Source organism: Dermacentor albipictus, chromosome 3, assembly GCF_038994185.2.
Source record: "Dermacentor albipictus isolate Rhodes 1998 colony chromosome 3, USDA_Dalb.pri_finalv2, whole genome shotgun sequence".
Taxonomy (NCBI): domain Eukaryota; kingdom Metazoa; phylum Arthropoda; class Arachnida; order Ixodida; family Ixodidae; genus Dermacentor; species Dermacentor albipictus.
In genome coordinates, this window is record NC_091823.1 from 89,364,107 (window position 1) to 89,387,998 (window position 23,892).

Below are 23,892 nucleotides of genomic sequence, written 5' to 3' on the forward strand. Positions count from 1 at the left end.
TGCTGCTGCGGCAATGTCGGCCATCTTGAGAGGAGCGCGGGCATGCAACTCTGTGACACCGATAGCGAAGTAAAACACACTTGTTTAGAGCAGTAATAGAGTTTTCACGTGTTGGATATTCCGATACACTCAAGCTGACTCGGCGTTTTACCGGATGAGCGGAAGCACAAATGTGAGTGGGCTGCACAGTGTAGCCACCTGGTGGCGCAGAGCTTAACCAGACAAACACGGAGCTAATTTTGCAGTAACCAAGTGTATTTTACTTTGCTGCTGAAGTGAATTTTTGGAAGCAACACAATTACGCCACTACCGGCAATTTAGACCAGTAGCGACGTAGAAGACACTTGGTTACTGCGGCATTAGCTCTGTTGTTTGTCTCTTTAGCCTCTGCGCCACCAGGTGGCTTCACCGTGCAGGTCGTTCAGGTTTGCGCCTCCGCTCATGCGGTAAAACACCCAGATTGCGTTTACCCGAATACCGTACGCACTAAAACTCTGTATTAGCGCTCTGTTTGTTTGAAATCTGCGTCACTAGGTGGCTGCAGCGTGCAGGTCATTCTCGTCACTCACGTTTGCACCCCAGGTCACCCACTATTTCGCCAGATATGGCAAAACGCCCGGTCCGCTTGCGTTTATCTGAATACTGGACGTGACAAAACTCTCTAATGTATCGGAGAGTCAAAGTTTTTAAACATTTCTGAGAGCGTAGGAACGCGCTATGCTGCGGTCCGATTTTGTGGCGGTAAATTGACAAAGATCAGGTATTTGTGCCTACTTGCAGATGAGACTCTCGTCTCTTCTGTATGGGCAAACCACCTGTCGGACTCCTTGAGTATTGGGCTCGATGTTGGCGAGCTTGATGATAGTTTCTTGTATGTGGTCGCTTCTTAAGCTCTATATTTCTTTCTTACTTCTCACGTCAATCGCACCTCTACTCATTTGAGCCGCTATAACATACTGGATGTTGGAATTTCTACGTCATTGGTTTCCCATTTGTCGCTCCGAGTTGCTGTAACGTCCTTCATATTCTTGCGTCTTGCCTGGATTCTGCCTGCTCGCCGCTGGAGCTTCCACGTTGTGTTGCCTTGCGAAGAGGCTCTTCAACACATCCTGTGTGACTGTCCTGGCTACAATAAACAGACACGATCGCTTACGCCTGTGGTTGACCACTTTCATCGCAGTCAATTGACGGAAGAAACCATTTTCGAATGGCGTCCTCATAAGTCATCTCAGCAGCTGGTGACGAAGGCACTGGTACAATTCTTGAGAACAAAGACAGCGGGAGAGACATCAAGGAGAGGAAAGGTAGGGAGGTCGACAAGACGACCGTTCGGCTTGCTACCCTGCACAGAGGGCAAGATAAAAGTGTGAATAGAAAGAGGAAAGGGGGGAGAAAGTGAAGAACGACAAGCCTGCCAAAAGGTCTTTAACCATTAATTGGCGATTATTGTGCTGCACTTGATCTTGTGCTGTGGTAGTGTGCAGTTATCGTTAGCGGCTGTCTCTCGGCCTTCTGAATCTTTCTGTCTCTCCCTTAAGTTTCCAACCCTCCTTCCCCCATCCCTCAGCGTATAGCATAGCAAATCGGAGTTTCTGTTCTGGTTTACCCACCACTACTTTCCTCCTTTCCTTCACTCTTTCGCTCTTCACGTGGCGAATTACACAAACCGAGTTGTGATCTTGTTTGTTTACTGTCGAAATTAAAGAAAACCTCCGTTGCACAGCGCTACATCGACAAGGCTGAGGAAGAGGAAAGTTGAACGTGCCATGTTATTGTTTGTCACAAATTAAAAATAAATAGAAAAATAAATGAAAACAACTCGGGCTAATGTGCAGTCGTTAAAAGCGCCCTAGCTGCCTGCGACAGCCGCAGCTTGAGCTCAGTGCCCGTAAACCGATCGTCGTCTAATGTGGCCGCCGCTCGCGTGCGACTAAGCAGGTGTGCCGGTCTTAGCGGCTTTCATTTTATTTTTTTTGCGAGCACTTTGTGCTCGAGTGGTTCGTGCTGCTCATTGCTGCATTTACGCCGGCGCGCGTCTTCAGTTGTATGATGTATGGCCAAGGAGGAGACCTGACGTCCAGTTTGTGTCCGTTTTACGAAGCCGCAAGCAGCGGCACAGGCTTCGGTGCGCGTCTATAGGTGCTTTCGAATGTTCCTTCGTAGCGGATTGCGTGCGTTGCCAGAAAACTTCGGTCGCATCTGTTTTGTCTTGCGTTCAAATAAAACAAACGAATTTTGTTCGAGGTTTCTAAATTATTATTTTGAGCTTGCGGCAGCGCAGGGGATGCGTGACCATGACGGTTGTGGCGGCAGCCAACACATCGTGTATTGTGTCGCAGGTGTCATTGTTGTCATGATGTCAGCCTGATACTGAACGTTCCACTCTCGAATGTGAAGTGGCGCGCAGGAGCGGGAGCGATGAGAGAATGCGACCGCGTAGCGATGAGTCATTTTATGACAAAACACGCGCTTCCTGGACGGATGGATTCATCAGCCGATGAAATTTCCCTTTCCCGCTGCGCTTACGGAGTGCAGCTCGTGCTTTCGACAATTACAGAATGGCATCGGAAAGAAGATCGGAAAGGGGAAATAAATACGTCAAAGCATGTCGCATTTGCGTCGCTCCATGAAACTTCATACTAACATTACCCGAGGGAAATCTGGCGCTATAGATGTTTGCGCGTGCCAGTACTTGGGTATTTGTAAACTATCTGCTTCTCTCTCCGAAGAACCTTGTGTATTCTTATATCAGCCTTCTTGGGAGGAGGGTTGTCGGAAGGTGTAATTGTGATCCGGGGCTGGGATCTTGTGTCTGCGGTTTCATGCATCTCTTTCTACTTTATTCTTATTTCTTTTCTTCTTCTCCGTTCTCCAGTGTAGGGTAGAAAACTGGATTTTTGTTCTGGTTACCTGCCCATTTCCTTTTTTTCGATCGTCTCTATTTCTTGGAAGAGGTGGGGGGGGGGGGGGGAGGGAGGGATATTTCATTTCTTACTCCAGAGTATGTGCGTAGTAAGAATGTCATTTATTCGTTTGATTTCTGCCATATTCGGCTTTCAGAATATTCAAAGAGAAATCGTTCTATAGAATATAAAGATAATCGTACATTGTGAGTCTTACACTCATAATAGATTCAGCGACACGGATTGCGGTACGGGCCATGGTTCAATTGTGCTCTGTAAATCAAACCCTGAAATGAATTAATTGGGAACAGAGACACGTACCCGCTCAAAATAAATGTTACGACCTGAGCAGACTACACAAATAACTGTGCAACAATAAACAATGAAAAAAAGGAAAAAGAAAGCTGCTCTGTCAAGGAATTCTGGCCAAATAGTTGAAAAAAAAAACAACCATCTACTAACCCCGGTTTTCTTGGTGGGTGAAGGACTGGAGTGCCTGGTTTCTCTCAAATAATTTTAGTTTGAAATTTCACGTGTGAGTCACCTCCGTCCAAGCATTCGTATATCAGCTGCGAACTAGGTCAGTCGCTCCCGAAAACATCCGCTTTGAATACTTTAGCCCAGGTCGAAGTCACTACGGTATGATCGCCGACGAAAAGAGTTCCATCGGTATGCATTAACGAAGCGTGTGTATGAGCAAATGCGTGTTATAGGCTATAGGCTGTAGTGGGCTGTGAGCAAACACGGTATTCCAAAGTAGGCTGTCGTGGCTGTAGTCTCGGTTTGGAGGCACTGACGCGCTCATCCACGACATATCGTGAACCATGACGCACACACGTCGCGATGACCGATCTGTCTCTGTCGTCCGGGACAGCCCGCGGCTTTGCTGCGTGCACTGCTCGCACCGCCGACGGTGACCCATTTCTTCCTTGCTTCGTTCGTTTCCGTCTAGCTCGTGCACTGTAAGGCCGCGCGTGTACTGCGGGCCTTGAAATTCGCACTGTTGTCTTATCAGTGTCGTTCTGTGTAGTGTGCCTATATAGTGCATCACGTGTTCGCGACCGTCGCCCTTGCAAGTTAGTCTCTAGGTCCTCATGTGGGTTATTGGTAATGACTGCATGCACCGCTCTGCATACAGGGTGTTTCAGCGAACACTTTCGAAAATCTTTAAAGGTTACCTGTGGCACATGTCACAATTCTAGTTCGTGAGCTGGTCTACTCGAAGCGGCGGACAATACTCGCACAAAAAATTGAGATCCAAAATCGACTAACTAATAGCAAATCACTAATTAGGATTTTAACTATTTACATTAGGGCCCGTATTGCAATTTACAAATTCTAGCCGTGGAATTCGCAAGGCGGATCCACTAGGAACGAATTGTCAAGATTACGCCAGTTTTGAGATTCAAATTCCCGAACTTTGCGGAGAAATGCACTGGCGTTCCAGTTAATTTGTTAACAAAACGTCGTTTCATACACTGAAGTACACAAGTAACTGGAACGCCAATGCATTTCTCCGCAAAGTTCGGGAATTTATATCTTGAAACTGGTGTCGTCCTGAGAATTCGTTCCAAGTGGATCCATCGCCTTGTGAAGTCCACAGCTAGAATTTCTAAATTGCAATATGGGTCAAAGATAATTAGCTAAAAGGTTAATTAGTGAATTCTTGTTCATTAGTCGCTTTTGCATTTCAATTTGTTGTGCAAGTAGTGTGCGCCCCTTCGAGTAGACCGGCTCATAAACTAGAATTGAGCTATCTGCCACAAGCAACTTTTAAAATATTTTGAAAGTCTTCGCTGAAACACCCTGTATACATCGGAGGTAACCGCACTCAGTCGCGTACAGCGCGCGACAGTGCGACAGGACGTATAGGAGACCGATGGGGACAATATCATCATCATCATCACCATCATGATCATCATCATCCTGGTTACGCTCACTGCAGGGCAAAGGCCTCTCCCATACTTCTCCAGCAATAGACATGGGGACAATAGACGAAGAGCAAACCTAGAAACACGGGGTAAGTGCGGCGCTTTGGGCGCAATGCGTCATCGCTTGCAGCTCCGAGCCTTTTTCTGCTAATTAAAATCGGCCAGAGCCCAAAGTGCCCTCTCTCTCTCTCTCGTGTGAAGTACAGAACGCACAGCAGCTGCAGCGGCGTCGCACACTCTCGCGATGGCACCTGAGGTATACTATAACGGTCGCGTTTTTTTCTTTTTTCATCGCGCAATTTAAATTTAGAGCGATGCTGCTGCTGAGTTCCCTCCTAACAACAGCGGGGGGGCCATCGGTCGGCTAGTTTCGCAATTGGTAGTTGATCCGCTCCCTCAGCGTCGCCTACTTCTTCTAGGCGCCGCGCGGAGGAGCAGGCTAAGAAGCAGAATGGCCGAAATGGCTCTTGCGTTGCCGTATGTTTAGTTAATTGTTTTACGACATTGCCTAGCAACTGAGCGCCGTATTTGTGAAGGCAAGCTGTTACGGCTGTAGTTATATGTGTGCGCGCCGCGTCTTCCCGTAGTGCAAACGTAGACACTACCCACAACTGTTTTCTCTCTTTTTGAACATATATGAATGATATATATATGTCCTTGCTTCTGTATATATAACAACGTTGCACACGTAATGATATGCTGTCAAATACAGACGCCATTTACGTGCGCTTCTGGAAGGAGGGCCATATTCGACTGCTCAGCGCTACTTACCAGTGTTGTTTCCTTTCTCTTCGGTGCTTACCGTATTCGGTACAGTTACTTTTTATTTTTATTTACTTACGGAATACTGCAGGCTCGAAAGAGGGCCTAAGCAGGAGGGGCAAAAGTACATAAAATATACCCAAGCAACGCGTACAAATATTAGCACATAACAAGGTCATATACCTAGCAACAAAGAGGAGTAATAACTTAAAAGCAGAAAAATGAAAAGAAAGAGGCACGAACCGCACAAATATTAGCAAATAGCAACATCAAATGCAGGGCAATGAAGCGTAATAACACAATGATATATGAAGTTGTTTACGCACTTGAAACACAGCCAAATTGTCAAAAGCATGTCACACGCGCAGATATACACACCAAGAAGAAAAAGACAAACTACATTTTACGAGGCCGTTACTGCAGCCAACGAGACACAGGATAAACGAAGACAATAAAAGAGATAAGTGTAGGTATAAATTCGCAGTACAATAATGCCACTGATGTTAAACACGATAACACGAGCGACAGCGGCTGTGCGAAATCTTACGAAACATTAGCAAATTTTTTGAAGGCAGTGCCTTTTGGTGCAGCTCTTTTTATCAATTAGAGGAATCGCCTAAACTTAAGAGGAAGCTTTAGCTTGGCCCAACTCCGACGCGGCCTATTCAAATACATGTAAAACGCAAAAACGTTTTTCTGGGATAACCCCCTGGACTGTTTCTGATGAAATTTGTTGTACTTGAGAGAGAAAGTTAAATTCTAGCGACTGTTGGAAGCAGAATTCTGGTTTAGGGCTTGCATTCTGTTAAAAAGATTTTCAAATATTCGACAGTTAAAAAAAAACAGCACGAAGTTTACAAATTCATAGCTATGCATCAAGAACAGATATCGCGGTTGTGTAAACGGCATCCATTAGATGATTCAAAGCGGACAAATCCGATATGTTATACAGTAAAAGCTCGTTAATTCGAACCCCAAGGGGTAGCCGCTTCAGTTCGAATTAACGAAAGTTCGAACTAACGAAAGTGAAGGAGAGCAACAGTACACTGCGACTTGGAAGCAGTAGGGCATGTCAGAAATTTGGCGTGTCAGAAAGTGATGGCGTGTGCCGCGGGCACACGCCATCTTGAAGTCGAAGCTCTGGGTCCGACTGTGCCACACTACCGATGTCCACCGAAACGAACGTTAGCCGAGGCTTAACACCATCACAATGAATCGCGATGGCCGATACCTCCTAAGCTGAAAACAGACGCGCACAACCGATGAAGACTGCCGAGACAAAGACGCTGAACATGTGAAGGTGGCGAAGGCCCTGATTCGTTGGTTCTTGATTGCAAGCGCAGCTGCGACGCACTTGATTCGCTGTGTTACGATGGCGCTTGCCGTGCCATCTCCGCACAACATTAGCAGCTGTACAAGATTTGCAAAGCCTCCGAGATTCGCAACGGGCATGAGGTCTCGGAGGTTACGTAGAACGGAGAGGCGGCAGCCGCCGCTGCCTTCTGGCTGGCCCCGCGTCGGTTAGATTTTTTCCAATTTTGCCTTCTCTCGCCGTTCTCTCCGTTTCGGAGGCAATACAGCCTTGTGTGTAGGCAGTAGGCGCGTTTCTCTGGCCGTGTGCCAGGCGAGCGTAGTTCGAATTATCCGTGAGGGAACCTTCTCGCGTTCGAATTAACGGACTTTTTTATACATACACTTCTGTGGAGCTTGGCCGGACCAAATCGTACAGTTCGAATTATCCATAAATTCGAATTATTGAAGTTCGAATTAACGAGCTTTCACTGTATTACATATTAGGTGAACTTCTTACGTTGTTTACATCGATTTTGTCAGCTTTAGATGTACTATTAGATTCAATTCACGGAATTGTATAATCATTTTTTCGTTGTTGAGTTACAGAGTTGTAAACTTGATAGTCTTGTTTTCTGAAAATTTTTGATTTTTGCCAATTTTTAATAAACAATTGACAACCTAACTCAAAAGTTCGAAACAAACAGTCACTAGATTTTGAGTTTTTCTTTTAAATGCAACAAACCCCGTCAAATTTAGTGCAGAGGTTGCCGAGAAAAACGAATTATGCTTTTACATGTATTTAGATAGGTGCACCCGAGCTAAAGCTTCCTCTTAATAGAGAGATCAAGAGGTGTTCTGACATTAACATCGTGGCAAATTTTGCAGTGTATAGTAAGATTTCAGCTTGAAGAAAAGAACGGGAAGCATGTTTATCACAGCAGAAGGTCTAATTATAATTTGACAGATTGTTATCAAATTTGTGCTGCGTGTTTTTGGGAGTGCCTATCACCAGGTACTTGTTACATAAGTAGACGACAAGCACCTATAACAGTTTGTCACCATAAATGGTTAGAATTAGGGACCTGAATTTGATGAGGTAATGGCCAGTCCCACTCGCTGGCAACCGCTTCTTCTAAAGTTCTCCTTTTTCTTTTTTTTCTTTCTCCTTTTTTGTTGAGACGGTTACCGCTTGATCTGGTCACCTTCATCTCACGCATATTGCGCCTGACTTAAATATAAATCGTCAATTCATAATTCCTGTTTTAGGACGGTGACTTTCTCTGAACCAGCGACGTTCAGCAATGTAATCATGGTGACGAAGCCGTAACGCTTCGATTGAAAGTCTCCAATACAACGCAGAACGCTGCTTAGCCTTTGTTGTCGTACATTGCTTAATTCTGTAATATTATTACGAGCCACTCATCCTGCGGACGAAGAAGACGTTTTGTTTCGTTTACAAACGCTGGCGTATATTCACTAAGACGTTGCACAGCAGACGAGAAAGAGGATAAGCTGTTCTGTTTTGTTTTGTTTTGTTTTGTGAGATCTTTGTTTTGTTGTGTGCCACTCATTGCCATTTTGTAAATATTGTAGATAAGCCCTTTTTCACGTCTCCCCGTAACATCTTTGGAGGAGGTTCGGGGCACAGCTCGTGTTCTTTATCGTCTGCTGTGCAACGTCGTAGTTAGTGGGTATGGATGGAAACAACTTTATTATGCACAGGCGTTTGTAAACGAAACGAAACGACTTCATTGTCCGCAGGGTAAGTGGCTCGCAAAATTAGCCTCCGGCGGCAAAAAGTGTTGGCGTACGTGATTTCACAGTCGAAGGAACGTTCCTTATGTGACAAGCTGCCAGATTGCACATACCGTGCATTTAAAAACATTTAGAACACTTAAGAAAAAAGCCTAGAATTTTTCCCGAATCATGTACGTCACTATAGTGAATTATCTGCCCAGGCGGACATCATTTGCTAGAAGAAACAAAGCAATTCATTCATTAATTGAACTTTGAATTGAATTAATTTTGTTAGTGAAAAGCCTTACGGTACATGTCTGCGTGGTGAAGTTGTAGGGAATTGTCATTAAAAGTATAGTGAATGCAATCCAGCTTCATTGTGAATGCAGCCCACGGGCCGAATTCCCAATGCTCTTCGTTAGCAAGAGCTGTTAGCCGCTAGCCATTTGCCTTTGCCAATTTGCATCACAATTTGCCATTGCATCACAATCTCCTAGCAAGTGCTTGTGCCAGCTGAAACCAGCTAAAAATAATGATTCTGGAAAGGCAAAAAGGGCGACGTTCATGCGATGGCCTAACAAAGCAAAAGTAGCGATGCAAAATTTACTGCGTATTCTTGAAATTCAAAAACACAGCGTGCATACTATACTATACCGTTGACATCGGAGCAATGAAAATGGGTCCGATTGACGTTTCCGGTTGATGGTTCTTTTTGCTGCGTGCTTCTATCTCTCTCGCACGCACTATCCCTTGCATGTTAACAGCATGCGGCTGTATGGAGCGTTGCCATAGGTGTTCCGCAGTGCTCGGAGACCTAGAAGCGTGCATTGTGCGTCGCGACGGAGCAGGAAAAAAGTGAGGCGACCGATATGCGTCGCTGAGGATGCAGGCTCGACTGTAGCTTCCATGATTTTGCGCAAATGTAGTACATAAACGTTCGACGTACCCGGGCGGCATGCCGCTTTATCCGTGCGACTCTGGCACGTTGCTGTGGCAACGATGACTGTAGGCAGGCAGCTGCTAAACGTTCGTTCTGGATCGTCGCACGGTTGACGTCGCGTTGTCTGCTACGCTGGTTGCTTCACTTGTGGGCTTTGCTACTGTGTTGACTGTGTGTCCCTGCATAGCCTCGTGTCTCGTCAGGACTTCTCGGATAGCGCTGACTCTTTGCGGAGAACGTATAAATGAGGAAACGTTGCTGAAATTTCGCGACTGGACGCGTTTTTTTTTAACCTTCCAAAGCAAGAAGAAAACATTTCAAAAAATACTAGCACCTGCTTGTGATAGAGAAAGACATGACTTTGACGTCTGGTCACAGGTCTTCGTCGGAAGAACGAAGCGGAGACGCCGTCTGCTCTTCCAGCAGCAACAGCGCCATGACGGTTGCGGTCATCACAAAAGATGGCCTGGCGTTCGGAGCACCGGACAGCGGAAATGGGAACCACGTGAAACATGGAGATAGACGTGAGTATACGATCGAAAATTATTTAAACCTACAGTCGTTGAAGCTACTATGACTGCTGGAGTGATACAATGCTTTCAAACATCAAGCATATTTAGTACATCTCAGCGCTAAGGCTACAACTTTCTTACTTTTATTTTATTCCTCTTCTTATACATATAACACGCCTCCGCGACTACCTGTCACATGTGCGACCTTGCGCTCACCAGAGAAGTGCCTTAGTTTTCGTGTAGGAAATATCTCAAGTAAATATCTGATTCAAGAGAGCTCGATAGGGTGGGTGCTGTGACAGGCAAGATATAACGTCATTTGTGTAGAAAATCGAAGAGAACATTATCGGTGCATTGTGACAAGACTTTACGCAACGAAGCTTGCGTCCACGGTTTATCATGACAGCTGACGGCAGCTTCCTCTTAACTGATGCGCGAGCAGTTAGTCCAGGCGAATTACAGTGTTTATCAGGTAGGAAGAAAGCTATAGACTGAACTTCCTGAATACACACGTTACGGGGCAGGCGTAGCAGAAATGAATCGATAGTTGCACATACGTCAAATGTTAACAGTGACAAAGAAAAGAGAAAGAGGAAGAAATAACGAATATTCTTTCACGCTTGCATGGCTGCTTACCGCAGTTCTCTCTGACACTCTCCTGGCACATCTTTATTTCAGTTTTATTCTTTGCACAACAGTAGTTTAGGCAGGTGAGATTAATAAATACTCTTATGAATAAGAGCAACGAAATAGCTTGAGCAAGGAGAAAGAAAAACAAAGTGCGGCGATCGAGGGTGCGCGGCAGTTCTTCGTTTTCTTTCTGGGATAACCGGCGGCTTAAGACGTGATGCACTTTTCAGTCACTATGGTGTGGTCAATCCCCCCTGAGGGTGCGAGCCATGTTTTGAGGCGATAGACGTAGTAAAACCTGATTGAGTCAAGCAGGCTAGGTGACCACTGGTCGCCGCCAAGTTTCAAAAGAGGTGCCATAGACATCATCTTCATCATAATCATAATCATCACCATCATCGTCGTCATCATCATAATCATCATCAGCAGCAGCAGCATGACGCAGTCGGAGCTAAATGTAGCCTCTCGCTCGACGTTCAGTGAAGCATAGCTCGGCATTACGTTTGTCGATCCGATGGGGAGTGGTCGCGTTTGAGAGAGCTCACTCAGCCACAGTAGGTGCGATCCACCAAACTCTAACCTGTGCTCGTCATGAGTTACAAGGCCTACAGTGACATCCAAGGTTGCTGTTTCCTGGACTCCATGTCAGTCTGAATGCTCATGTGTAGCTTTCCGGTGTAGCACAGAAAAACAATGTTCTCCGCGTCTTTCGCTTTTAACGTGATTAGAAAAAACGAGAACAAGGCGAAAACAGGATCTAACGTTTCGACAAGTGGACTTGTCTCCTTCAAGGCAAGACAAGTAAAGAAGAAGACAAGTCCACTTGTCGAAACGTTGGCTCCTGCTTTCACCTTGTTCTCGTTGTGCTCGTCGTATTAAATTTCTATCTCCCGCCTTCCCCATGTTTTCTCTCTACGTGTCCAGTATAGCTTCAAGCTGAGTTATAACTATATTATTCTATATTATTTCACTTGTTTTCCCTTTCGCGCTTGGGAAGGGGGGTGAGGCAGGGGGAGGGGGGCGCTCCGCCTACATTATCGCCAGGATGGGCAGGTCGAGAGCGGCGGATGGTAAAGAAGAGATAGAATTAACGGACAGGCATGTTTACACTGTCCTGGTCATGATCTATGCAATGAATATAAATGATCATCTACTTATTCTGTTTCGGCTTATTGTTTTACGCCACCATCTGTCGTGTACACGTTAATGCAAGTTTAAGTATGAGCATCGCTGCACATTATAGCACGGGATAATCCAGCAATCATTAGGACGGCAACAATGTTAATTCCAAGCACTGGCAAGTGCGGAATGTTCCTCTGTAGGACATGAGTGTTTATACTATACAAAGTAAAAAAGTCAGAACGTGATAAAAAAGCGACATAAATCCCAAACTAGCGGAAGAATATTCTCTGTCGGCAGTTAACATAGAAACATTACACGTGGAATTTAGACCTGTGCGAAGAACAGCTACGTCACGCAGAATTTAAATGTAAATACACGGAGATTAAGAGATAGAGAGATACGGAGAGAAAGGAGCTGCGGACAGAGTTTGTTTTCATATCAAGGTACACTAGCTGCCAATAAGGTTCGTATGGGGACGCAGTTGAAAACATTTATTAATTAAGTAGATGCTGATTATTGGCAAATTAGAACCAGTGAACTTGAAGTAGTCTTTCTCCTCTTCAGTGCCGTCTCGTAGACCTCGCGTACGGCCGGAAATGTCTTGACAGAGGACGCGAAAAACGGGGACGTGTTATAGTGCGTTCGCGAGCTTAATAAACACTATGGCCTCAAACAATGAGTCAGTGCTGATACTGCAGTGGTCGTGCATGTACAGCCGTGTCGCCTGAAAGCGAAACATGATGCAGAAATGAAAAAAAAGGAGACATGGCAGAGAGCAGTTGGCTCAAACTGTTTCACGTGAGCGTGCAAGTGTGCCAACTGTACACGCCGGTCGGACACGTGCTTACTGCATGTGGCGTACACCTGTAGCGTGGCCGACCTTCGTCGCAATGCGCGGGCCGCCATAACGCGGTTGTTCCGAGTGTGGGACGCGCGTGGCTTTCCTTTTAGTGTTTTCGTCGTGGACAGAAACACGAGGCATTTTTCATGGAAACCGGAATAGGAGCGTCATAGCTCAAGGGAAAACATATGAACGTATGACAAACGTGGCAGCTTTTCTGAAAAAGCCTATCAGGAAAGTAAACTAGGCAACCGTGCTGATTTACGTTTGAAGGGTAGCGCGACAGTCGTGCACCGGACGAAAGGCGCAGAACGACCGGACAACTGGAACGTCTCGTTATTCTTTCTTGTTTCTTTCTTTGTTTTCTTCGATTTGGTGGACCCGCCGCGAGTCATACGTGGGGAATAAAAACAAGGATTAGCAAAAGGCATCGAACACTGTCTTTCCTTGTGTGCAGGCTTTCGAGCCACCTCTCTAATAGAAAAAAAAAAGAACCTATGACGACTGCTTTGAGATAACGGTAAAGGTTGAGGCATATTGGTAAAGACTGATTCGTTGGAGTTCCCCCCTCGTGAATTTGGCGTCGCCCTGACCACGCACGTGCCGTCGACGGGAACAGCTGCGCCGCACGATATCAGCACTCATTTCGCTACGCCGTCACCAACGCTGGGGTTATTATAGCGCCTGTTCAGCTTTACAGACGCAGTGCTCAGTAATGTCATAATAGCATGGCATGTGCAGAGTCCGGTCAGGCAATAATAATAATAATAATAATAATAATAATAATAATAATAATAATAATAATAATAATAATAATAATAATAATAATAATAATAATAATAATAATAATAATAATAATAATAATAATAATAATAATAATGTGATTTTGAGTTATCACATTGGAATATCGGGTCTGTCAAAGCTTTCACAGAGAGGCTTGCGCGACAGGACCCCGGACACCATCGGCAAGGAGAAATTGTAAGACATTAAACAGGATTAATATCACTCGTCAGTAACTAATGAACGAGATAGAGACAGAAGACTACGTGATCATATTACAAAGAAATGAGGTAACAGTCGACAAACAAAGAGACAGCATTGCACGAGTCAAATATGATTGAACATATTACGTTGCGTGCGCTTCGAGGTCGCAGTGAGCATATCGTCTTGGAGTTCGTTGTACATCTGGGGGAACAGAAACGCACATTATAACTTTGCTATATCTAGTAGCGTGGCGGGCCAGAATAAAACGAGGAACTTTTCGGAAGTGATCGAGGCGCAGTGTAGGCGTGTCTGAAACCGGAGTTCCTGAAGTGGCGCGAGACAACTGCTTGCACAAACTGTGAATTGAAGGAAGGCAAGCGTTGAGCCGAAAACAGTTCTGAACTGTTCGCCACAGAAGAATTGTAAGTGACGCTTTTCAGAATACTCCTCAAAAAGGGATCGATTTTGCACGGCCGACAAACAGAAGAAAATGCAAACACGGCTATACCGTACCTCAAAACACTGTACACTAGCGAGTGCATAACCGTTCTTTTCACTGACATAGGAAGAAAAGATTTGATATTAAATAATAAACATGCAACACATCTGAGTATAGTACATATGAATGTTAAATGGCTGTGCTAGGAAAGGTCATTATCAGTAAACACTCTGAGGTATGTTATTGAATTCACATACTCTATTCGAAAGCAATGACATAAATGTTTGATGTGTGAGTGCAGAAAAAAAAGAAAGAAAAACAGCGGTACCGTACTAACTCCTGCCTTTAGCGGATTTCTGAAACACAAAACTTTCGTTTTCGTTGAATTGATGATATCTTCTGGTTTGTGAGACGTCAGTGACGACGCGCTTTGTAAGCTTTGTGAGAAACTCTCGCGCACGAATGCGACGCAGTGACTTTTTCGAACCCGTGGAAGAACCACGTAACACGAAGCACCTTTGCAGGCTGAGGTTTTGTTCGAAACAGGGTTTTTGCCGATCCAACCCCGAGGGGAGGAGGGGCGCAGCGGGGTTTGCGAGGCCTCTCCCAGGCGCACACCCAGTAAAGCCGGGCGCCTGGCCGGGGTACGCCTGTGCCCAATTTTACCGGTGGGTATCCGGCGGTGGGTTTCGAACTAACCACCTCCCGCAGCCGAGTCGGACGCCCTAACCGTTAGACCACGGCTGCGGTAAGACCATTATTTTCAAACAATGCCATTTGCATCGCACACATTTTCTTGCAGCAAACTGATCATCCGTGTACTACTACTACTACTACTACTACTACTACTACTACTACTACTACTACTACTACTACTACTACTACTACTACTACTACTACTACTAATAATAATAATAATAATAATTGTTTTTTTGTTGTTGTTATTGTCGTCGTCGTCGTCGTCGTCGTCGTCGAAGTGTCTAAAGCTAGTTTGAGCGTACGCGGCAACAATGCAGTTTGTCGCCCTAAACATATGGCATAATAGCGGATCCGTCAGGTGAACGCTTTTCTTTTTATTTACCCAAATTAACAATTTTGAGGCTGTGGTTAATATTACAACTAAATATAGCACGTTCTCAATCTTCAGTGGTGGCGATGAGGTAATGTGTCCGCCTGTCACACTACATTCCAGGGCTTGATTCTCCGTCGAAACGTACTGGTTTTCTCCTTTTATTTTTCACCCTTTTTCTTTTTCTCTAAAACCTTTTTCAGCAGTGTCTCTGATGTGGCAAAAACACTTTCGCAACTTAGATCTCAAAATCAGCCACTCGACAGCCAGATATAATGCACCGTTGGTTGTTCTGGCATGTGTTCTATAGTGCATGGAAGAACGGCGCAAGAAGCTTACTTAAGCACATGATCCGAGCGTCCGATGTGGATGGCAGTCCAGCAACAGTGGTGACGCACTTTTTCGTGCCCTCTTTCCTATAGACATTTAAGCTTAGGTCGCAAAAAGGCATTGGCTACGTCTGGCAAATAGCCACAAGCAAAAGAAAAAAAAGAAAAACAAAGAACAATACATTCAACGAATTCGTATCCAAACCAGGTAGTCAGCGTAGCAGTCGGAGATTTCGTCGCAACGCTAGCAGAATGACGGACTTGCGATAGTTTGTCTTCTAATATTGGCTACTGACTACAAACTGTTCAGATTTCTGCTGCATAATTGAGGCAGATTTCGGTGTTTGTAAAAACGACTTCTTATGCGCTTTACGAAGGTTACCTGTAACGTATTGAACACAAACAGCCACAGCACGTTTCGTTATAAAAGCGGGCCCTGAGCCGCGTCAACATCAAAGCTAGTTAATGCACGTGTATTCTCGATTACGTGTGCCCTCCCCCCCCCCCCCCCAATCCCATTCTACAGAACCTCAAATATACGGTATTCGCTATTTTAAGTATACCAATCAACATCAAAGTAGAAGTGTGCATATTCGACTGATCGCTGCTAGAACACGAAACAAAATTGCATAGTTTCGTTGTCTGCGGGCGGGACTCTACGACGTGGGAACAAGCAGACGAAACGGAAGTACATTTGCTACGGTACAAAGTAAAACAAAGACATGCAGACATTCGGCTTGTAGGTTTTATTACTTCTCTGAACTTTAATTTGTCCATTGAAGGAACGGATCAAACAAATAACTGCTGTTGCCTTCAATAATTCACAAAGTCACTAGTTACTGTGAGTGACGTCACAATACTGCGAATTACGGAGGCGCGCTTGTGCCAATGACGTCGACACTCCGGCTGGAGGAGCGGCGCCAGCGAGGAAAAGGGCTCATGTCGTTTGGTTTGAAATTTCAGCTGTTTTAGCTGCTCGTAGTGGTGTAATACATTACAGGCACGATAGTTAGCGCGCATTGTATGTATTGTGTTTGTCAGATCAAAATGGCCAAAGCTGTTAAGGGACCTTTAATGTCTTCGTTTTCAATAAGGCACTCACTCACTCACTCACTCACTCACTCACTCACTCACTCACTCACTCACTCACTCACTCACTCACTCACTCACTCACTCACTCACTCACTCACTCACTCACTCACTCACTCACTCACTCACTCACTCACTCACTCACTCACTCACTCACTCACTCACTCACTCACTCACTCACTCACTCACTCACTCACTCACTCACTCACTCACTCACTCACTCACTCACTCACTCACTCACTCACTCACTGTGTGGACCATGTACTGTCTATGTCATACATCTGTATTTTTAACGATGTTCTTCAGTATTTGCTCGGTGAAACGTTCTTTCTGGTTTTGTTTTTCGTAGTAGTGACAGCACAGATGGTGTCTGCCTTGGTCATTCGCAGTGTGACTGGACGTTCGCGTGTTCCCGATACATCGCGCTTTCACTATAAATGTAGTAAGCCAGGCTACGCCTCACCTATGTCATATTTTATTCCTCTACTGTCTTTTTCTTTTTTCCGCACTCGTTCCTTCTCTCTGGCGACCTTCGCTGCTGGGGTTTATTTTTGATGATTTGAATAGAAGACCCTTCGGTGGGCTATATTATTAGGATGTCATAATTTAGCGAACCGCGCGGTACAGTGCTGAGAGACAAATGATGTGCAGAGTACTGGACCAGTTGGACAATCATCCACTTTCAGAACTGAAAGCTTTAGGCCAATGCTCCGAAAGAACATCCGCGTTGAAGGCCTTACTCGCGCTATTAAGGTTCTTGCGGTCCACGGGGCTTCACGACAGACTCTAAGAATGCCGCCCCCTACCGCTGTGTAGTGTACGCGCTTCGTTCGTGCTTGTCTTACTTTCTTTCTATCTCCCCCTTCTAATCTTTCTCTTTTTATCCCCCTTAACACTTCCCCCTGCGCAGGGTAGCCAACCGGAACTACCTCTGGTTAACCTCCCTGCCTTTCTCTGCATTATTTTCTCTCTCTCTTTAGCGAACCAATAAACAAGCAAGCAAGCAAGCAAACAATCAAGCAAGTAAACAAACAGACAAACAAACAAACAAAAACTAAAACGAATTAACAAATTTCCGGTCGTGCGTTGCACCTGGTCATTTTGGACCTGGTACACTTCCCTGTTCCCCCTTGCGCAGGACTGAGCGAGGCCAGCAGCCATGGCGGCCAGGGATGCTCGGTGCAGTGCCGCTACGTGCTCATCGTGCTGGGCTTCCTGGGCCTGGCCAACGTGTACGGCATGCGGGTCAACCTCAACGTGGCGCTGGTCGCCATGGTCAACCACACGGCTGTCCAAGAGACGACCAAGCCCAGCGACTGCCCGCTGCCCACGACGCGCCTGCACGGCGTGGCCCAGACGCCGGCCAACGCGACTGGCCACGGAACAAAAACAGGGCAACAGGTATAGGCACGCTGCCGCGTTGTGTGGTTTTACGTTACAGCGTGACACTGCAACTGCGGGGCAGACGTGAAGCTTTATTGACACTTTCGCATAAACACGGAGCTTGACAGTTGGCTTTGAGTGGGGCTGATTTGTAATGGACATGTCGGTCATAAAGTTCTCTTTCTTCTTTTGGGGGGGGTGGGGGGCGGGGGTGGAGGACGGAATTTCTGAAAAGAACAACTACTTATTTACTGCGCAGCCTGTGCAGATGGCTTCGAATTCAAAAACCTGCAGTAGATTTTACGACTTACAGTGTAATCGATTAAATTAAAAGCACCGGACCATAACGGAGCAGAAATTCACGTTTGACGTGGAACACTGTGTCACGGAAATTTTTTTTGCCGTGTCCATACACCGTTAGGGTGCGGGGGGGAGGCGGATTAGCTTTTTTTACGCTTCCTCATCATCACTTCTTTTATTATATTTTCCACTTTCGCGCTTTTCTTTTTTCACATGGACTGCATTGGGTTTGTGAACTCGGATTGTGAGCTTGTACCTTTTGCGTCACGAATTGCGAACTACTCACGGTAAATCGCTATTGAGTGCTCTTGCATTGCCATGGCTTTGTTCTTCCCAGATTGTTCCTCTTTTTATTGAACGTCGAAGCAGAGGAGGCGCCAACATCTCCTTACGTACATTTTATAATGATAATGAAAGTGCGCCTGCTTGGTTCGACCAATTTGTCTTCCCTCTATTAATGATAAAGTCCGCCGCTCTTTCATTATTCTCTTCAATATCAGGTTGCAGCGCTTTCGCTGCTGGCGCTGCGTGCTGACTGTTATCTTCTGAAATGGTTCTCAATGCCTGATATCGTTGCATTGGGACATCAACTATGCATATTTAAGCGAAGCTGTACACACCAGTTTTCCAATGAGGCTATACACTGCGGGAAATCCGCGTGCCTGCATCCATCACGCCGATGAACGTATTGCAAAGTTCACCTCATCGACAACGATTCTTTACAAGATACAAAAAAAATACCACGTGAAGGTGCGCATTATACTTAAGTTTGGTATGTATACGATAAAGGAAGGTGATGAGGCTATATAAAGACGTATTTCGCACTAGTCGCTCGTCGTGGGTTTTCAGTAGCAGGCTTGTAGTTTATGCTGACGACAGGTGATGACTTGCAAGTACTTATTTTTAAACTTTCCCAGAACGCTAACGAACACTGGTAGGTGCCGATTTCAACAGATTTTGTACAGTTACAAAAGAAATCTATTCTCTATTTTCTTGTGTTGTCTTCGTACGTTTAAATAGTAAGACCTAATAGTCAGCCACTTGACTTGGATCCCCGTACGGAGTTACCGTACGGAGTGGCGCTAGGCTCATTTTTGTCGACGTGATTTGCTTTTGGGGAGACGTTTGTACCCCTCCTCGGTTAGTGCTGACAGTGGCCGTGTCAGCGATAAATACGAGCGTGACTATGTAAGTAATCGAAGATTAAACCAATGTGAGCCTGGCAAATTGAATAAGTTTTGATGCGAATGCATCAAATTGCCCATTGAGCTAAAAAACCGATGTGTGTCGTCTGGACAATCGAAAAATGACGCCTCAATTCCCGTTGGCTGCGACGCCACGTCACGAGCACGCCTCGACGGAGAGGAGCGGGAGAAAGGGAACAACTGCTGCAGCGATAGAGCGCCAGGTGTTGCGTGATGGTAGAGGGCATCGCCGAGATGCCACGTTACCCTGGCATTCGCTCTCGGAAGCCTGTTTTATCCACGCGTACCCTGTCCGTCCAAGCGTCTCAACGCGCTCGCTTGCCCACGACAACTCGTGAGAAGTGCTTAGGTGTCCTCAGTGTCTTCATCATCAGCCTGGCTACGCCCACTGCAGGGCAAAGGCCTCTCCCATACGTCTCCAACTACCCCGGTCATGCGCTAATTGTGGCCATGTTGTCCCTGCAAACTTCTTAATTTCATCCCTCCACCTAACTTTCTGCCGCCCCCTGCTACGCTTCCCTTCTCTTGGAATCCAGTCCGTAACCCTTAATGACCATCGGTTATCCTCCCTCCTCATAAGATTCCCTGCCCATGCCCATTTCTATTTCTTAATTTCCACTAAGATGTCATTAAAGGGCCCCTAAACTACCCAGAGGTCGAAATTTATTTGTGGTGTTGCAGTTGTGCACGAGCCTGCAATGAACACGCAGCCGTGAGAATTTTTCGAAATGGTGTCTTAATAGCCAAGTTGCACGCATTTGGTGATCGATACGCGGCCCTCGCTCACTTAGCTCTTTCCTTTCGTGCGCTCCGTTCGTCGGCTGTTCTGCTCCTCGCCGAGTGCTCCTCAAACGTCACGTTACATACGTCATCGCCAACGCGCTTTTCAAAACACTGTCCACTTCCGGTTACCGCGGCTTCTCGCTTCTCGGCCACCCGCTGTTGCTGCCGTGCCCGCCCGTGTTCCTGCGAAGCGTGCCGCTATGCACCATGTGTTGCGCGCACGTATAGAAAGGCTCGCCAATATGATGAATCCGAACGGTGGCACGCTGTGCCGAAGCACCCTTGTTGGAGATGATGAACAGCCTCCGTCGCCGCCTTCCACAGATCGTGGCGACGATGTGGATCGGTACACATCCTGCTGTTTTCGCCCGCTGGCTTTTAGCCCGCTCCGCGCTAACGGCATCATCGATGCAGGTGCGTGCGCGGCACCGAAGTGGTGCCCACAAACAATTAATGGCCGTTGTGCTTTGCTTCCGGCGGAATTCCAATGTGTTCAAGCCAGGCATTGCGCAGGGCGTCACCGTGAGGCAGCCGGTGTAGCGTCGTTTCGTTTTTCCGATCGGCGCCCTTGCAGCCAAGCACCGCACACGGATGCCTTCTATAGCCAACGCAAAACACTGTCGGACTCCATTCTCGCAGCTAATCAGACCGCTAAGCACGACTGCGTTGAACGCGAGCGAACTTGCGCTGCGAGCCGTATAGTTACCGATTCGCAAGTGCACACAAGCGGGCAACGCGACGAGGAGGAGCCGGGAGCGCGCGCACGTGCTAGCAGACTAACCGGAAGTCGGAGCTTCTTATTCGACCGGTCGACAGCGTCTGCTTCTGGTGACATCGCCAAATGCACCATGGTGGCGTAACGAGGAGCGCTGGGGACATCGGAAAGGCCTGGAGAGAAGCACAGGATTGTTTTTTTTTATTTTGTGGCGCGCCCGCGGCACGTAGCGTCGCAGCGTTTGGCATCGTTGATCGTCACGGCAATCTGAACTCGATTCGCGTGTTTACTTGAAATGTTTAAAAAAAATATGGGAGGTGGTTGAGGGGCCCTTTAACAATATCTTCTTCGAGGCTGATTCATCTGAAACGCATACCTTTCTTTTTCAATGAACCACTGATTTCTTTAGCATCCTCATAATCCTTAAAAATAGACACGCTTCGTGTACGAAGTGCGCACATGAAATAAGTTAACAGCCATGAAGCTCGAGGAAGTTTGAAATGATGGACGCGCCAGCTTGGTCAGTGGATTTCGGTTAGTGCAATGCATGTAAAGCTTATCGCAGTCAGTGAAATCAGGAAAGCATATTCTTACGCGCGCGGCGGTTTCGCCTTGTCAATTCGACCCACGCGTGCAAAAACGCCCACACTAGCTCCTGTATCGATGTACAGATATCTCTTAAAGTAAAACTTGTATGTATGTAAGAAGTATTTACAATGGAACGACCGAACTGGATGGAATTGCAATAGAAACTCGTGAGTAGAATTAATCTCGTGACATGTTGATGATACCGCCATGCTGCTGCAAGTCTGGTTCCGAGGAATGGACAGAGTTACAATGTGTTATAAACGGTGAGTCAGCGAGTAAAACAGTACTCGAAAAGATGCCCATCCGGCCTAGAGAATGTGAAGGGAGATAATGATGGGTGAAGCTAGCAGAGGACTTGTATCCCGGCTTCGCAAGCCAGGTCACACAATGACATCAACATGCACCAGACGTCAGTCACCTCGGGCAGCTCGTTTAATCCAGACGGGCCTTCTGTGTTTCTTCTCCCAGTTCGGAGCATTTTCACAGTAAATGGTGGAGACCGGGGCTTCGCAGGTCCGTTCAGCGCATGTGTGCTAGAAACGCCGAAAATATTCGTGAAAAAGTCAAAGCAAGCAGGCAGCGAGTAACAACGAATCGAATCGCGTTTCGTTGAACTGCTTAACTTGAATATCTTGGCCTCTAGCGGCGGTGTCATCTCGGAAGGAAAAAAGTCGTAGCTTTTGGAGTCGCTGTCGCGCCTCGAACAGTGTAAGTCAGAATTACGCTTTAGATATTTTGTTTTCCTCCGTCAGAAAGACGCGCAAAAAGGAAATTATACAGGCACCACAAATTCGGTGTTCCCCAGAAAGTGGCATAGATTTGGCTCAAACGTTGTGACGAAGAATGTAATTAAGTTAGCAGAAGTATCACAGTCAATGATTTATTGCTTGAGAGCAGCTTGAGGAGGCCGCCGGGTGGCAGCGCTTCCACAATGCATCGCTTGTTACGAATTCTCAATGCACGATATTAATAAACTTCGTGGGCTCTCCTGATTGGCTCAGAACGTCAGCATGTGGTCGCTCCTGCAGGGATGTCTTTCTTTTTCTTCTTTTTTTTTGGCCCCATGTTGATATTGAGGACGCAGGCTTGCTTGCAGAACGTGCCAAACGGCTGAACATGCACTTGCAGCTGCGGGTAGAAATGCATTTATTTAGCGACCTAAAATCGGAGCCAGCAAGCAGGAAGCGCACGAATGTATAACGTCCGGTACCTGCTTTCTGTTCACTTTAAGCAACAAAACAAAATTACTAAGACAACGTATACTGTGGATGTTATTTATTACATATGTGGGGTCAAAACACAGGACACGGCAACGGAAATGCCTGTGACAGAATGATTCGTTGTGCGCAGTTTCCGCATGCGAAAGCTCTCTCATGCAATCAGTCTGCGCGCACGTTTTCAACTGCGTTCTTTTTTTTCTTGCATTTTTGGTAGTGCAACAAAAAATAAACGAATCCTGGCAGCCGTACTTGATGAACATTCGACAAGACGCAGTGAAGCCTCTCGCGAAGCCACGCAGATTCGCTGGAATCGTGCGGTATTCTGGAAGCTATCATCTATCAGTCCTATCACCAGCTAACTCCAAAGAAAATAGTGCTAGCTGAAGCAGACGATTATTTGAGTGGGAGATTATTTATTGCCATCAAATGACCCATGGGCTCTGAGAGACTCTGCGCATGAGCGGTGGGGGCTTAACACATGTATCGATAGACGAGAACTCGTTCCCCGTTCTCTTCATTTTGTAATGCGGGGGTTACCGCGTTATAAACAACACGGACAACAGAAGTAGAAGTGGGCAGGGCGCGCGCAGTCCTGTTGTCCGTGTGTTTATAGCGCAGTAACAAGCGTTTTATAAAATGAACTTTCACCAACTATGCCCAACTTGCCGGTCTACTGCAACCCGTTCTCTTCGTTCTTGTTCCAGCACACAAGGGCTTGGAACACGAGAGTTTTCACACTTCGCATCCATCGGAATACGGCTTCGGTTGCCGAGATTTGAAATGACCACTTCGCGCTCGGCACAGGCTGCTACGTCCACCCTCGGCGAGTCGGACCGCGAGAGGTGGTGCGGAAGTAAAAGCGAATGAATGAGACCGGTAACTGAGTGCTGTAATGTCATTGGGGATGTTTGTTGAAGAAAAAAAAATCGGCAAAATTAAGTGCTCCCTGTAACTGTGAAGTCTATTACTGTGGCAGCGTCACGTTGTCACAACAGCTAGACAGCAGCGCCATATTGCTTGTTCCTTCGTGAAACAATAGCTCTGGCTCCTCAAAACTTTTTTTTTCATCTGCTACATTATTGCTTACTGTGGTCTGCGAAATGCGCGGGCAGACGCC

At 46.3% G+C, this 23,892-nt stretch overlaps 1 protein-coding gene across 1 annotated transcript in view; it reads left to right on the forward strand.

Annotated features, from left to right (window-relative positions):
* The window catches only part of LOC139057468 (sialin-like), an 85,316-nt gene that overhangs the window by 24,378 nt on the left and 37,046 nt on the right, over positions 1–23,892 (forward strand). Inside the window, exons 3-4 of the mRNA XM_070535784.1 lie at positions 9,945–10,090; positions 17,720–17,982. Coding sequence (XP_070391885.1) covers positions 10,003–10,090; positions 17,720–17,982 — 351 coding nt within the window. The 5' untranslated portion in view covers positions 9,945–10,002. The remainder of the gene's footprint in view (positions 1–9,944; positions 10,091–17,719; positions 17,983–23,892) is intronic.